At 38.4% G+C, this 16,393-nt stretch overlaps 1 protein-coding gene across 8 annotated transcripts in view; it reads right to left on the bottom strand.

Annotated features, from left to right (window-relative positions):
- NAV3 (neuron navigator 3) overlaps positions 1–16,393 on the bottom strand; it is a 547,425-nt gene that overhangs the window by 136,601 nt on the left and 394,431 nt on the right. For 5 of the 8 annotated variants that reach the window (XM_030479342.1, XM_030479337.1, XM_030479339.1 and 2 more), the window contains 3 exons: positions 12,826–12,894; positions 10,012–10,151; positions 2,461–3,499 (listed from right to left, as the gene is read on the bottom strand). In XM_030479342.1, coding sequence (XP_030335202.1) covers positions 2,461–3,499; positions 10,012–10,151; positions 12,826–12,894 — 1,248 coding nt within the window. The remainder of the gene's footprint in view (positions 1–2,460; positions 3,500–10,011; positions 10,152–12,825; positions 12,895–16,393) is intronic. The other 3 variants (XM_030479338.1, XM_030479340.1, XM_030479341.1) reach the window with 3 other exon arrangements.

The raw sequence follows: 16,393 nt of genomic DNA, 5'->3' as shown, positions 1-16,393 counted from the left end.
AAATATGACGTGATATCAGATACGACAAAGCCCCAGGAGTGCAAAGCTGAATGGTGCAATATATCATTTCAGAGCATCCTAGTGAAACAGTATTTTCAATGTACTGTACATTAATAAAAATACACAACTCCTTGAAAACATGAGTGTTGATAACTATTATAGCATTGCATTCCCTATTTAAGCCAAATACATGCCAGCCTCAAAGCAACTCTTTGGAATAATTTCTTTTACTCACAAATCTACAGTAATATCCTCTAGGGTAATAATCAAAAATTGCAAAATACATAATATCTGCAGGTATCAGAAACAAACCAGAAAAAGCACTAGCTTACTTATCCTTGTGCTAATAGCCCAAGCTGTTCAGTAGTATATTGCAGTATATTGCAGTATTCCGCAGGATACTGGATAAAATGCACTGTATTTTCACTATATTACAGAAACTTTTTACAAGAACTGCAGTACAAAGTCACGGAGCCTAGATAGTCCTTCCAGCTGTAAAAACCCCTGTTAGTCTAAATGGTAATGGTTGCTTATTAACTCATTGAGCTATAAAGCTGATCTAGCAGCTAACAAGCACACCTGAAAACTGTGTGTATACACTGTGGTGACTGCTCAGAAAACAGTTATGTTTAAAAGCAAGAAAACGTAAATACAATATCCCAGCTTCATGCACATTTCTACTTGCCATATGTCCAGAAAAATAAATATGCTGATTTTGGAAATTTTGATATTTTATCCTTGGTTATATTTATATTCTTCTATGAAATCACTGTGTAGTATTACAAAGCCCTTGAGAGTTGTAAGAAATGTAGTTAATGTGTATTTTTGGGTCAGATTCTGCTCTCAGTTAGAGATACACATGAAGTAACCTCATCAAAGTCGGTCTACTACTCTGGGTTTCTGGCATTCTGAGATCAGACCTTAGCTCTGAGAATTTTATTTCATGTGAGAGATTTAACTTCAAATATAGTCTCCTTTGCTGTTTGTTTGAATTAAACAGATCATTATTAATATCAAATTTTACTGGAAGATGCATACTTCTATCGCCCTTTAAAATTCAAACTACATTTTGCTTTGTGATGCAGCTTAAAAGAATGATGAGATATCTCCATCGTACAATGAAATGGCATCAATATGCAGTAAAATTGCCATTAAATAGCACATACATAAGAAAGCAAAGCATAGCTGCCTTTTCCCTCTCCTTACATATGCACCCTAACACATATGTAGGCCATCCTATGTACCACACTGCAAATCATCTGTATCACTGACGTTATTCCAGATATAAAGAAACATGCGTATTAAGCACATTCAGTGATACATTTAATTGAAACTTGAGAGGCTACCCACTGCATATTAGAATAAATATAACCTATATTATGCCTTTTCCCCCTCCTATAAGATTTTCTGAACTGCTTTTGTTCAGAATGAAGTTAAACAGTTTATCACTCACCCAGATTGGTTTTGAAACTATGTTTAGTTGTGTGTAATGATATATATACTCCCTCAGAGCCTACTTCAGCACCTCTTTAATCTTTAGCCAAGATTATCTAGAGTACTACTTCCTAAGAAAAACTGCCAGTATGTTTTGCTTAATAATGTATTTGTCATTTTATCAGATGTTAAATTTACCCACACCTGTCGCTAAAGCCTTCCAACAGCTGACATCTGAAATCATTACTCAAACCAGCCTGCCAGTCTTTCTACACTTCTACTCTGTCTTCTGAGCTGTACAACAATGAAATCTCCAGCTTCTCTTCAGTTGCTCCATCATATAGCAAAATAAATTCAGTCAAAGGTTGATACATCTGATGGTTCATTCATCTATTCGAGAGCCCTGGCCATCAGAAGAGGTTGTATCACCTCTAAAAATTGACTGTCTCCACGGAGTTAATCTATACCTAGTTCACACATTAAACAGGAAAAGGACCTGCAAAAAGCAACTTTTCTCTCTGCCCAAGATGTTGAACTTTCAAAAGTTTGTGTATGGTTTTTCCTTTAATATCCTACTAGTACTGTTACATCCTCTGAAAAAATCAGCAGTTTATTCTAGGATTTTTTTAAGAGAACAGTGTATTTTAAGCAAATATTATTAAATATCAGCAAATAAATGTTGAGGTTCTTATATTGCAAACAAGAATATTCACACTAGAACCCTGACTCAGCCATGACCTTTCAAAAGCAGCCCAGGGAAGGTATCATGTGATTTGTATTTCTAATCAAAACATCTTGTATTTTAAATGGCAAATATTTGCAGTAGATTGCTTTTGTATGAGGCAGAGACTCAGAGTTCTTGGAAGAAATTTTTCATACAGTAACATTAATTAAAAAATAATATTAGCAAAACATGTGCATGACGCTGTGACAGAAACTGGGAGATGAGAACCATAACGGTGTGATCTGCCATTACTCTCTCTTTCTTAAATGTAACACAAACCCAATTTCCTTCCATAACCTTACCTATAAATGAAAGGAGCTACTGTGGCAGTGTTGGGGTGACTGTATTGCTGTTGCTGAGGAAGCTGGACACCACCATTTCCCGTGCCTTGGCCACTGTTTGCAGCCATCGAGGCTGACAGAGCTGCGGAGGACCCCAGGGTGGGAGCTGCACTTGGTTCTTTCCCTTCAGAAGAAGCAAGACCAGAGGAAGGAGAAGCCTTCTCACTGAGTTGAGATTTTGGTGTTGATTGGGACTGGTTTCCTTTTGTAGTCCTCAGTTTTTCAATCTCCTTACTTCCCGTGCATAGGGATGAAGTGCTCTGCTTTGCTGTTGGCACCTTCGATCCAGGTTTCGGGATCCCACTAGAAGATGGTATTAAGCTTTCCTTCTTGGCTGCTGTTGTCTTGCTTCCTTTTGGGATTAAGCTTGCAATTTTGGAGCTCTTCTTTGTAGGTGTTTCAGTGACCTGGTCCTTCTCTTCCTTGACTGTTTTCTCAGTGCAAACTTTGTTTTTGTCCCTGTTCTTTTCCTCTTTGTCCTTTGGCTGTAGCAAAGACTTTTTATTGCTGAGATTTTTGCTTCCAGCTTTTGGAGGGGTTAACTTCGGTGATACTTTAGGACTGCTACTTGTGGAGCCACCGCTGTTCACCCCGCCGCTTAAGACATCCATTTCACCACACTCTGAAAAGGTATCATCCTCCCTCCCACTGTCACTGGGTCCTGAGCTCAGTGACAAAGGAGGTCTCAGAGCAGTCCTAGCATTAACCAGCTTGAATTTTTCCAGCATAGATTTTTGTCCAGATGAAGGGGGTTTCACGCCTTCGGAAGGGGGTGGCTTGAGCCTGTCTGAAGATGGAGTAGGGGAGGTTGCGGGACTAGGCTGCTTCACGGACAGCATAGTAGAGGTTGCGCTGTGTTTGACATTCATGGATTTGCTGCGCCAAGGCTTGCTGGCACTTGGAGAGGGTATGGCAGAGACCTGCTGCTGCCCAGTGCTGGTGGGATGCTGCACATTTCCATTCATGCCTGTAGATGGCTGAGGGCCTTTTGGTGAATCTGCTTAAAAAACAGAAAGAACCGTAATGGTATGGTTATTCTCCCATCTCATGCTTAGGTGATAACATACTGCTCTGGCACTTAAAACACAGTTATATGTGATTCACAATAAATATAATTTACATGTGCATGGAACATGAAGATTGCTAATTGAAAATGTCTTTTTTCCTCCCACCTTCACAGTATTACTCAATACTTCGACAAGCTCAAGAGAGCCTTGGAAACACATTCCTTGCAACCATTTCATTACACAAATTAAAACTTCCTTTAAAAATTTTATCTTTCATAAGTCATAAAGAAATTATTCAAATCACTTGTTAATAGTAAAACACTGAGACGTGGAAGAAAAAAAGAATGCTACAATATTGGAAGAAAAACAACCAGAGAAAGACAGCTTTATTGTTTAGTGATTAAAAAAATGTCCTAGAAAGCTAAGGTTTTTTTTGGGGGGAGGAGGACTGAGTAATACTGAAATTAAATGGATACAATCAATATTCATTAAAGAAGAAAATGTCAGGTCACTATACCATACTACGCTTTTTTTTGTTGTTTTAAGTACAGTTAACAACCTTTAGTAGCCGACTTGAGGAACTTATCCCAGTGCACTTTCATAGGTGGGAAAATTATTTCACGAAATCATGATTTCATGAAATCGATGATTTCACCAGTGTCAGTAATTGAAAGTTACAGTGATATGTCACCTACATGGATACAGCAACAATAGTTATTTTGGGACTGAAGCTCAGGTAGGTACAGAAAGCTCATTTATGTGGCTCTGGTATATTCACTACATTTACTTCATCCAGGAATCTCAGTGAATCTTTCAGAGTGAAAACAAGACTCCTTCTGCAACAATTAAACTATGTTAACTGCATGAAAGAGTTAAGCTCAGATTTCCAAGACATATCTGAGTATCTAAACACCATTACTCTGGAGCACAAGAGAAATTAAGTGGTAATGGCAATCAAATATATGGTACACAGCTATTTCACCAGATGAGATATTTTCATTTAGTTTATCTATTCGCCATTCAATCTAGGGACTGCCAGTGAATTAGGCATAAGCTTGCTTATAGTGTACCAAATTCAGTACTACAAAAAAGCCTATGAAACATGCAATGCAAATATGGTTTATCCAATGGGGGAAAAAAAAAGCACTCGATATGTTGCATACACACATGAAGCCGAAGTCATGCCTTGGGGCCTCCCTGTCTGAATGATACAGCAGATGATGACACTGAAGACATTTGTCCCTTCAGCATAGAGTTTGAAGTTACATGTCATTTTCATTTTTGCAGTCTCAGCCCTAAGGCCCTAGTACGGATTAGACTACCCACCCGGAAGTCTTAAGGCCACTAAGACACATAGGAAAGGGAGGATTTTGAGCATTCTGAAAGGGTAGCTCTTTTTTCTTTGACAAAGACAGAATGCAAACATAGCAAAATTTACTTCTTTGAATAGCAAATCATCTCCACCTTCAATAGATGCTGTATAATTCCATCTGCACAGAATTTTTCATGTGCTCCTCAGCCTGATGTGCAAACTCCACAGCTCTAAATGAGCTCAGTCCACCTTTCAAGCTGCTTTGCTGCACCCAGTTACTAGGCAAGAAAACATTAACTGGTAAGGGTTACCTCAGAGAATTTTTGGGGACAGGTGAAGTTATAGCTTGTTCCCCAGGCTCCAAGTAGTACCACTCACACAGAGCAGCTTTGGTGGGCAGCTGCAGAGCTGATCCCTCCCTTGTGACCAAGGCGGGAGTTGTGGCTGGGCCCCTGCCATTTTCTGGTGAGGCTCAGATCCTGGAAGAGAGCTTGGGGCCAACAACATCTGTTGGAAATTACTGCAGCTCTCAGGCTTCCTTAATTTATACCAGGGATCAGCCCCGTGGCTCATAGCCTAGTACTGGGTGTGCACAAAGACCTTCTTACACACATCTTGCCTTGCATTAAGCTTGCCTTAATTACACAGGAGGATTGGGGTCTTTAGCTATTCCAATAGTTTTGCAGAATAACAATTCACCATAATATGCAAAGCTAATGCAGAATACATGTAACAGTCTGTGAGCAGCAGGACGCCACTACACTGTTGTATTAACTCCGTCACATTTGTATGGCTTCAGGCTATTGGTTTTACTACCAAAAAAAAAAAAAAAAAAAAAAAAAAGTTCTGATTAAAAAGAAGAATGTATCCTTGCCATATTTCCTGCTATGTATTAAACTCACTGGGGAGAAAAATTGTCAAGAGTATTTACTGTTCATCAACAGCTTCTTCTGCTACATACATAGCAAAAAAACACAAGTTCCTTGAAACACTGGTACTTATTTGACCCCTACATCACAAATCATACAGAGCATCAAAAAATTACAAAGAACTAGAATCTGCCTTTAATCTTCAAAGTGTATCCTTAATGTTTCCACAAGGAACGTGGACTGCACGCTTTCACGAAATATTGAGACACTGTCTGTATGTTTAAAGAAGTGGAATAAAAAGATTTATTTTCCCCCAGCCCCAATGCATTACTTGAAGCTGCACATCATTCATTGCTTTCTACACATTCAGTTGGACTTGGCTTTAGTCGTTCATTAAGTGAAATCTGTCCCCACCTTGTGGTGATTTTGACACAGAATGAACCCAACCTATGACAAGGATTTCATATTTCTGCTTACTAAATTTTACAAGCAGACGGTCTTCTGTTTAGGGCCTAATCCCCTTGTTGCTGAAATGCATAATCAGCTTGTGGTGAAAATAATCTTGCATTCTGTTTGAGAGCTCAGAGCTTCAGAGCTCAGCCTAACCTATGTGGGGAAAGCAGAGCAGCAACACCCCCAGGTGTTCAGTGGAAAACCCAAAGTTTCTACGAGAACCCAGCAAGACCAGGACGACAGAATGGACATTTTCAAGCCAGTGTTCATAGGCTGTTGCACAAATAAAGGGCACGTGGAGGGTTAAACTTGGGCCCAATATACAATCAACCTCCTCTGTCTTCTTGTCTGTGACCTTTGCTGTGTTCTGAGCTGTTGAAGAAGACAGGACCTCTGCGACAACAGCTCCCTTGTTGCAGCATAGTAGGTACTGATAACTGAAATATTCTGTAACAAACAGGCACATGCCCAGATTAGAGTATCCAGTTTTAGTCAATCAAAATAAAGAAGGTTAGTAGAAAATGAAAGAGCTCCAGGGGATTGCTGTAAGGATGTTTCGAGGAATGCGAGGTCTACCTGGTGAGATTAAAAGAATTCAGGTTGTTCAACAGTCCCTTTCCTGCTGCCCATGAGAATGTAGCTACCCGCCATCAGCACAGGAGGAGAACACTACCAAGGAAAACTGGCAAAATATTGGAACCAGAAGAAACATAAACAAGTTAGCTATAGGTGTACATGCTGGCCACAGATGAACAATTATTTCCATCATGAGACAATGTTGTTCCAGGACATTGTTTCTCAGAGTTGGTATGGGCAAAATAACCAAATACTGTTGAAACCAAGTTTAGACAATAAACAAACACCATTTTATATTATCAAATTATATTAAAAACTCCATGATATGGAGACCCTCATCAGAGTTCAGATAGAGTGTTTCTAGGCTTTAACACGTAAACATTTGGTTTTAAAATTTGACTTGAATTAGAAGATTATTTCTTTGCTGGATTCAGATTGCTCTGGATAACTACCTTGCTAGCAATGTAATCACTTCATTCAAATAGTTTCATTTTCATAGTTTTATTCTCTTTATTTTATGAAGTCAGAAGCAGATAGATCTGACGTGACCTAGAAAACAGACGTGTTCTTTTGAAACCCATCCATAAGCTGCAAAGTCCAGAAAAAAAAAAAAAAAAGAAAAAAAGATCAGCTCATTAAAGTTCCACAGATGAGTTTCAGTTAATGGCATATTTATTGTTTTGGTGCATTCTGTGTTCCTGATTTACCCACAGCTACACAGAGTTACCTGTGTCACAGCAATGGGTTGGATCTGTCAGTGCAAAATGGGCTGTACTCAATAAAGAGCAAACCTGCATTTGCTCAGGGGAGGTAGTTTCTTACTGTGGGAACTACTCCTTAAACATCATTCGAAGGACATAACACTAATGACATACTAAATAATGAAACACTAAATAGAAGGCCCATATAACATCTTATTTTGGATCACCTTCAAGACTCCTTTAACTCTGTGTCTATATATCCATTCCCCTTTGTGACTGAGTTGGAAATCATGTTATGGATTTCAAGTATTACCTATAATAGGATTAAGAAAAACCCTTATGCTGTACATCTTTTCTGAGGTTTCATTATAGCCCATATGGGAAGGTGTAGTAGAGAAAACTGTACAAAAACAGGTCTGCCCTTGAAGAAGTCTGGAAGTACCAACTTCTAATGACTATTTACCTAGCACGAGTCACCTCTTTCTCCAATTTTGTTGCTATTTATGCAGCACTAATGCAGATTACAAGTGATTTACTATATGATCTATGTCTCAGAAACTGCATGCTCCAAGCATGAGCATCAGCAGCAAAATTTGAAATAGAAGGTTTACTGTGTGTGCCAACTGTAAGAAGAAAAGCAGTTTTTCAATGCATAGTGACACTTCTTTTTAAAGAGGTGTTCGCTACTATCGCTATTGTGAGGGTTAAAGATTGTTTCCAAATAAATTCTTCAAAAAAACTCAAGTCACAGAACATCCTCAAATAGTTAAAAAAAAACCAAGACTTTGAAATGTCATTGTAATACTCAAACATTAGCCACTGTAATAATTAAATTTAAAATATAGTATGATTCAGTTGTTTTGCTCTTTAGGCAAAGAAGTAGCATGATGAATTTAACTATAGGATCTCATGTGTTCTTTTAGGGTATTATAAAACATATCACTTTGCTATCCTTGCACTCCCAGCAGTCATTTTCTCTAATTAACTTCTGCTTTATACTTTAAACCAAACTTGTGTTCACTTTACGTTATCATGTAAAATCGATGTTCTTCCTTCCATTCTGCTGTTTCGAAAGAAAGAAAAAAGAGCAGACAGACATATCAAATATAGTACTCTGTAGTTATGCTACATTACATTTTCTGTATCCTGTAAAATGAATTGAATGATTACACACAAAGCAAGCCACCCCTTATCCTTTTGCAAGTGATGACTTCACTAAAAATCTCATCAAGGTTCTCATTCTCTGCTGTAAAGAAATGGGAAAATAAAGAAATCCATCATGCAAAAAGCCACATAAATGTGCAATGCAATGCAAAACTTAGCAGCCAAAAGACAGTTTCCAAGTAACAAACTAAGAATATTAATATCTACAAGCATGTCTCACCTTGAATCATTTCACTCTCACATATTTCAGTACCAAACTTATGTCAATACTACGAAGTAATTCTAAAACCTAAACTGCTGTACATACCTTCATTCAAGCAGCCACATCTCCTACTTCATAACTGCACTATCGTACTTGTGAACTATACAGTGTCTGCTCAGTTTTCACTCTGAACTCTTTCTAGTTTTAGCCTGGATGTCTTGCCACAAACAAGTCCTTAATAAAATAAATCCCACTACAGAACTATCTAAAACATTCAACCCTGACAGTAGAAAATAAAGAAATAACTATTGAAAGCATGGTTTTATATCTTCAGATACAGCTAGGGGCAAAGTGTATTCATCAGAATTTTGTAAAAAAAAGTCTGGATAGCTGCCTGTTGCTTGGATGAAGAACATTCACTGCATACTTGTTCCTCCCACAGACCCCAAGGATGCAAACGGGTACTATGTATATTGTAACATTTTCAACTGTATTCTAACCCAGAGGTATGAATAAAATGCTGTTCATTACACAAAAGGAGAAAGAAAGGGGGTAGGGTCTGGATTAGTTACATAACTCAGAAAGCTGAATTTTGCATGTTATTTTTTCTAAGACAAAGCCTGAAGAGGCACATTTTCCAGGAAAGCAGTGTCAGGGTGGGAGAAACAGAAGGACTCAGGGAACTCAGTTTGTTTCCATAATGGAAGTTCATATTTAAAGGAGGCAATAAAACATGAACACTGAATTCAAATCCCTGCAAAATTTCATTACATTTGACTTAATTTCCAATCCTCTATTCAGACATATATATACTAGATAAGGCTCTGAAGGAACAGAAGTATTAAATGTTCCACTGCCAATATAATATTCTGATTCTTATCCATTCATAACCAAGATTTCAGTCCCCTGAAAATCATGTTGGTCTTCCTTTGGCTACGAGTAGGCTTGAATACGGACCAAGAATATAGGCATCCAATATGAATTCATTTCTACTTCAGAAAAATCACCCAGTGATATTTCCATGAAAGAGGGATAAAATATAACATTTTCAAAGTTTTCAGTTCTGAAGTTTAATCCCAACCCAATCACAAGTCCTAATACAGAGTTCTATCTCCACAGGTCTTCTTACCAAGTCTTTGACCCTTGTGGATGGATTCTTTTGGTGATATTTCCTTTTGTTCCTCTTGTATGTTTTGTAAAGTAAGCTTAGTAACTTTTAATCACCTACCTTTTTCGTTTCCATTTGCATATTGTGGAGGCTTGTTTTTGTCAATGCTGTTAAAGCTCTGGCTTCTCCGATTTAAATTAGAAGCTCCCTGGACTTTGGTACTGCTGCCAGCAGCTGGCACCCTTGAGGGTCCTGGAAGCCTGGAATGGCATAATTAGAAACCAGTTCATTTTATTAAATGCAACATATAGAGGAGACAGTATGCAAATAACAGACCAGAATTTAAAACCAACCACTGAAAACAACGATTTCAGGTAAGCAACAATGAACAGGAGGATTCAATTAGTTAGACTCCACAAATGAAAATAAAAGCTTATCCTCACACACACAAAAAGGAAAAAGATGCTTTCTAGAGTCACAAGACATGTAAGAAGATGCTTTGCATTTGCCATTAACATTGCTAAAACAGATTCACCCTCACAAACCATGAAAGTGCAATATCAACTTTTATTTAAATCTGACACTTTTGAAGAGGAAATGTTACAGAAATTGATTAGAAAGCACAACAATACACAGTGGAGATGTATTTTGTATGTCTTTAGTAAATGTTTCACAGCTGTGTTTAGCATAAAAGCTGCCTTTTTAGTTATCTTTGGTTATTTTTCAGAGGACTATTGGCCAAAGCACTTACAGTTTATTATTTTAAATGAAAATTAAATTGAAAATACATATTCTAAGCTAGATGCTATAGATGCATGGATACCTTTTAGATAGAAGTATATAATGTGGACTGTACAGTTCATTTGTTAATATTTGCTGCCACCATCTGAACCTTACTGTGTGGCTATGCTAAGGAAAAAATGGAGGCTGTTGTCCCTGGTGTGTGTAAGCCTGCATCTTTTTTCTATCTGAATCTGTGCTCTGATGTAAGATTCTTTAATACATGCTTATTTCAAACTTTCTGCAGCACCTCTGGGGCCACCCCCACTCCTTTCCAGTTTTGTTATCTGATAGACAAAATCAAATGCTCAAATCAGCAAGAGGCTTTTGCCATATGAGAAGATCTCTCTTCTGTTTCTCACTTATTGGAACGATATGATGATCTTAATAGTGGCAATAGAAATTACATCAGTTATCAAATTCTGTTAGTTTCACTGTATTATGAAAGAGCAGCATCGGAAGGGAGAAAAAAAATCACATTACAAAGAATTAAAAAATGTTAGATTCCTTCCAAACTTTTGTTTGTTTAATATATTGGTATAACAACAATGCTCAAATCATTTTATTTTCATTAGCTAACATATGTAAACAGCTCCACGTTCTCTTCTTTTACCAATTTAAACCTTAGAGAGCTAATCCACTAGTTATTTTTATGGATCACTCTGGCTGCCAGCCTGCCCTGCTAGTCTCTTTGCTGAGCCCAGAGCAGACTGTCTCTGCTCTGCAGCTGCACGCATGCTAACCTTTACCGTGACCCATGAATTCGAGTGATCTTCTGTTCCCTGAAGAATGCACTAAAACAAACTTAAAAATCCATTTGCTCCTTCTCATTACCCTAATTTGAAAGGCAGTAAGAGCCCTGACATCATTTGTCAAAGGTAACAAAAAAAACAATGACAAGGCATGTGCAACACTGAAAACTCATCTGTTCTGTTAAAATGTAAAATAGTTCTGCATATATTCTGCATGCCAGAATTCGAGAACTTGCCACAGTAAGCACATTATACATGAGGTCATTTGCTCTACACACTTTCCAGTTTACCTCATTTGCTGTCTTTTTTAATTGAATTCAGGTTTTAAATTGCTCTAGCAGAATCATGTTAAGCAGCTAAGGAAATGCAAAGAGAATAACAAATAAGGGACAAGTCACATACCTCTGAACAGGCTTCGGAAACACTGCCACAGATTTAAAGTATTAGACAATAAGACTGTTAACCCCGACACGTTGAATGTGGACAAGACAGGAGCATCAGCAATAAGGAAAACTGAAGACCTATAAATGCAGGTGCAAAGCAACTGGACCGTGGTATAGCTCATTCCAAGCTATCACCAGCAACTCAAATTGTGTTAGTGCGCTATAGTGCAAAAAGCAATCTTTACTGGAGATTATGCAGTTTAGAGTTCATTGTTCTCACCAATGAACTGTACAGCAAAGGTATAATTAATGAACACATTATCTCCCCCCACTAATTAAAAAAAAAGAAAGAGAGAAAAGCTAGAAACAAGAGTAAGCTTTAGACCTCAGTTTCTTTCTTCTGCAATCTGGCTTGTAGATTTTAGTGCTCACGGAAATGATAAACTAAAAGTACTGATGAAATCTGAAACAGGTCAGCTCCAACACACAGCTCTATCAAATTCACTGCCAAAACAAAGCAGCTTGTTAGTGGGGACTGTGTGCAGGCTACTCTTGACAGAGCAGAAGTCTTGGAAGAGGTTCTTTTTTTCTGCTCTATTTTGTTTCTGCATTAACTTGGCTCTGTGAATTCAATCTTTCAGGTGGGTTTGCAAAACATCTAGTGATAATTGGGATAGGCTCCCAAAGTTCTTTTCACTCATGACTAAAGTAAGGATTTGAGCCAGAGAGTAGAGAGCACTAAAATCACCAACTAACCCTTCACATCCAATATTTTACATGCAGAATAGAAAGATGCAGGATACATAGCAACTGGAAATTTTGCTAATATACAGTACAAATCAGCTCCTTCCAGTCCATACAAGGCTTTCCCGTGGCAAAGCTCATAGTTGCGAAGCTTGCACACATAACATAAATACACATTGTTTAATGTCTGCTTATGTCCAAAGGATAAAATATCAGTGGGCACATACTTGCTTGAGTATCACTAACAAGCAATAAATTAGAGATATTTAACTGACCTAGAAGTCTTTTTTTGACTGGTTGCAATTCCACTGTGATTAGACTGAGATGCATATCTGGCTGTGAGACTGTGTGAGAAGAAACAGAGAAATTGAATTAAAGAATTACTTTGAACATGTATAGAAAGAACACACTTACCAGCAAACTATGAGTTAATGAATGCAAATTGAACATGGATAGAAAACACAAATTAACTGGCAAAAAAAAAAAAAAAGAAATAATGCAAACATGCAGATTTTTATGAGAGATTGATGATGAACAGATTATGAAATAATGGATACTGTCATAACTTGTCTCATTATCTACAGATTATTTTAGGAATAGACAGTGACAGCAAATTTCAGCAGTGACTGAATTACTGAAGCCTAGCTCAATTCACACAGGATGCACCTCAACTTTGTGCCATTTTTCATCCACAAAGAATACTAAGCACAAATATACAGCTGCTAGTTTCTCCAGCAACCTGACTGAGTTCACAATGTGGTAGTTAGGAATGAATTTGCTATACAAGATCCAACGTGGACTCAGAAAAATTCCTGTTGAAGAAAGGTGACCCTCCTGACACTAGAGTTATATGGAAAAAACATCTCTTCATAGTTTCCATTACTGTTAGAGCAGCACAGGTCATGTATGTGATATATTACCCAGGAAATGAGTCAGAGGCTTCATTAGGAAAGCCATGACCTGTAATTAGACTCACTGTTAAATTCCATAGGAAAATGCACCTTTGTCTATTAAGGCATCCAAATAGTATTTCTGCAACAAGACATATGCTGAGCTACAGGGCTAAAAACCCTTATGCTCCTTTTCACACCCAACAATGTGTCATTACTAAACAGCAAATTTATGCCTCTATTCTTTTAGACATTTGCATAGGGGATACGTCAAGCGTACAGCCAAGGTAAGGCCTCCTGCCAAGCAATTCTGGCTACATAAACAGGTGCATCCTCTGGGATCCACACAGCCTAAGGATATAGACAGGTGGCTAAAGCAGGTGCAATCACAACATCAAATTCCTTGCATTATTAAGGAAGTGACAGAGAACTGAGTAAGCAGAACCTTTGACAGTCACAGACTGCTTTTGTCTCTTACTGCATCTTCTTTTTGTCTCTTGCTGCATCTTCCAGCAATTCTAAGTAGCAGCTGAAATGACAGTGCTCTAGTCCCAACTTTATATACTGAAAGCACTTGTAAGAAACACCTGGTGGCATTAAGTCTACCAGAGGAGTGTTAAGCAATTTCTGCTGGTCTACCGAAGCAGACGGAGTATAGAGCAGATGGGAGAAGCCCCTCAAGGGGCAGAAAGGTCTTCCCATACTGGCACAGCAGTCCTGTAGAGGGGCAAGGGGAAGGCACAAACCAAGGGACAATGTGAGACTTGAATGGGATGTGTGATTATGGTTACTTTACCAAATTAAGCCCCAATAAAGAGTTCAGCATTACCTCCGTGCCTGGCAATTACAAATGGCACATGTGCACATGGCAAATATAGAAAAGACTTCAGTCTTAAGAGGGCAAGATGGAATCATTCAATACATAAAAGTAGCATTCAGTTCTGTGACATGTATCTTCACAAAAATGCTGAAAGTGCTTTTTTATACAACCATAATGTCTGTGGGAATTATAATAAATTATGAAAGTATCATAATAATTACAGTTTATATAATTTTTTTCTATCTAGTCACTAGTATATTTTGTTATATTTCACTTACAGCTATTTTTCTTAATAATGTCTGGACTTATGATACAAATGTGACATAGCTTATTTTGCTGAAGTTGCTATATTTGTGCCTGGTGTAATAGCCCTTCTTTTGATGAGATCTTCCACTTGTGTTTTTTTCAACATATTTAAAATGAAGGAATCTAGAAATGGTTAGCTGGTTATCTGCATTGACTAAACTACGACGGTTGTGAGAAAAATGGCATGTCAAATAAAATCTTAGTGCGTTTATGTTGTAAAAGGTAAAATGATACACAGTACAATCAACACAGACAGTGATCCGGAAAAAGAGAGTGAATAGGATGCATTGCCATAGCGTACTGGAGCTTTCCTACCTCAAACAAAACAATTCCAAAGTAACTAGATAGATCAAATACCTTAATCTGAGTGATGTTGCCAAGTTGTTGGTAAACTAGTCCACGGACAGGCTGCACCTTTCTTTTTTCTTTTTAATACCAATAAATACATGAAGCACCTATCTGGAAATGCCTGCTAGAATCTCCTCCTTCTATGCTTAAGACTCCACCCACTAGCAAATTCATGCAATGTCAGCCTATAGACTGCTTTCAGACTTTCCAGACAGGCTTGAAAGACATTGCTGAATGTGTCGAGGTCACTAAAGCATGGTTTCCACTGTGACTGAGTAAATTTATTTTCCAAAGTACTGTGACAAATGAAAGGAGAGAACTTCAACAGCTCATAAACCAGGTGCATCAAGTTCCTAATGACTTTGGGTTTTCTTTCTAATTAGCACTGGATGTGCTGGGCCCATTAAAGCTTTGCACTTATGCCTGTTTCCCAGCCGCTGGCCCCACTATTACAGATGTGAACTGCAACACAGTTGCAAGACTAGACTTCAGTCTAGCACTCTTCCAAATGTATAAACAAATATTTACCTGCTGCCCTCTACCCAACCAGATAATTGTCTGTGGGTAAGACCTGTTAGTTAGGAAAATAAACCTGTTTTGCTTAAATCAGTTATTTTTTATGCTTACAGATCCACACAGAGGTATAATAAATATGTGCCTGCAATAAAACAGCAAATGCACATTAACAAACCAGACAGTACAAGTTTAACACTACAGCATTTAGGATAAGGAAGGATCTACTTGTCAGAGGGACAGAAAGGGGGATTTTGAAAGCCTCTGCTTTTGAAAGGCTCCTCCAAAGACTCTTTCCACTAGTCTCCCCCAACATGGTCACAGCTTGCACTCCTCAGAGGAGCCACAGCAGTTGCCTCCAGAGCCCAGCCACAGTGCATTGGCAGGAAGGGAACATACAAACTACAGAGGAGACCCACCCTGACTGCAGAGCCTGCAGGGAATCCTGCTTCTCCCAAAGCTACAAGCCAGCATTGCATTGCTGAAGGGAACCACAACACTGGAGGTGGGTCAGGCATCATGCTTAGCTCTCCTCTTCCACCTAACACATAGGGAAAGAGAAGGCAGATGCTCCTGGTTAAGCAAATCCTGTTCAAAACAGGTAAGGTGGGATACATGCATATGATCACAAATCCTTAGAAATCATCTGAACTCTGCAAACTAGCTTCCAGGTTGGAATCAAGCCCCAATATTTTCTCTTGCAAATCAGGGAAAAATTAGTCAACACAGCAGATATGAAACGGTGATAGTGGGTAATTTTGGTTGCTGGTCCCTTAGTTAAATGCTGTGAGAAAATGGAATAAACATCCTAAGCCTGCTCAGAAAGGCAGTTCATCACAGTGGTAGCTAGGGTAGTACTGAGAAAGCAGGTACAGAGATGTGAGAGACTGTAGTGATCTTGAGGTGCTGATGGGGAACACCAGCCATGCTTGTCACAGGAACCAGGACTCTGCGCTATGCACAGCC

Source organism: Strigops habroptila, chromosome 3 (genome assembly GCF_004027225.2).
Source record: "Strigops habroptila isolate Jane chromosome 3, bStrHab1.2.pri, whole genome shotgun sequence".
NCBI classification, from domain to species: domain Eukaryota; kingdom Metazoa; phylum Chordata; class Aves; order Psittaciformes; family Psittacidae; genus Strigops; species Strigops habroptila.
The sequence above is the reverse complement of the archived record's forward strand: the minus strand, read 5'-3'. Positions and strand labels throughout refer to the sequence as shown.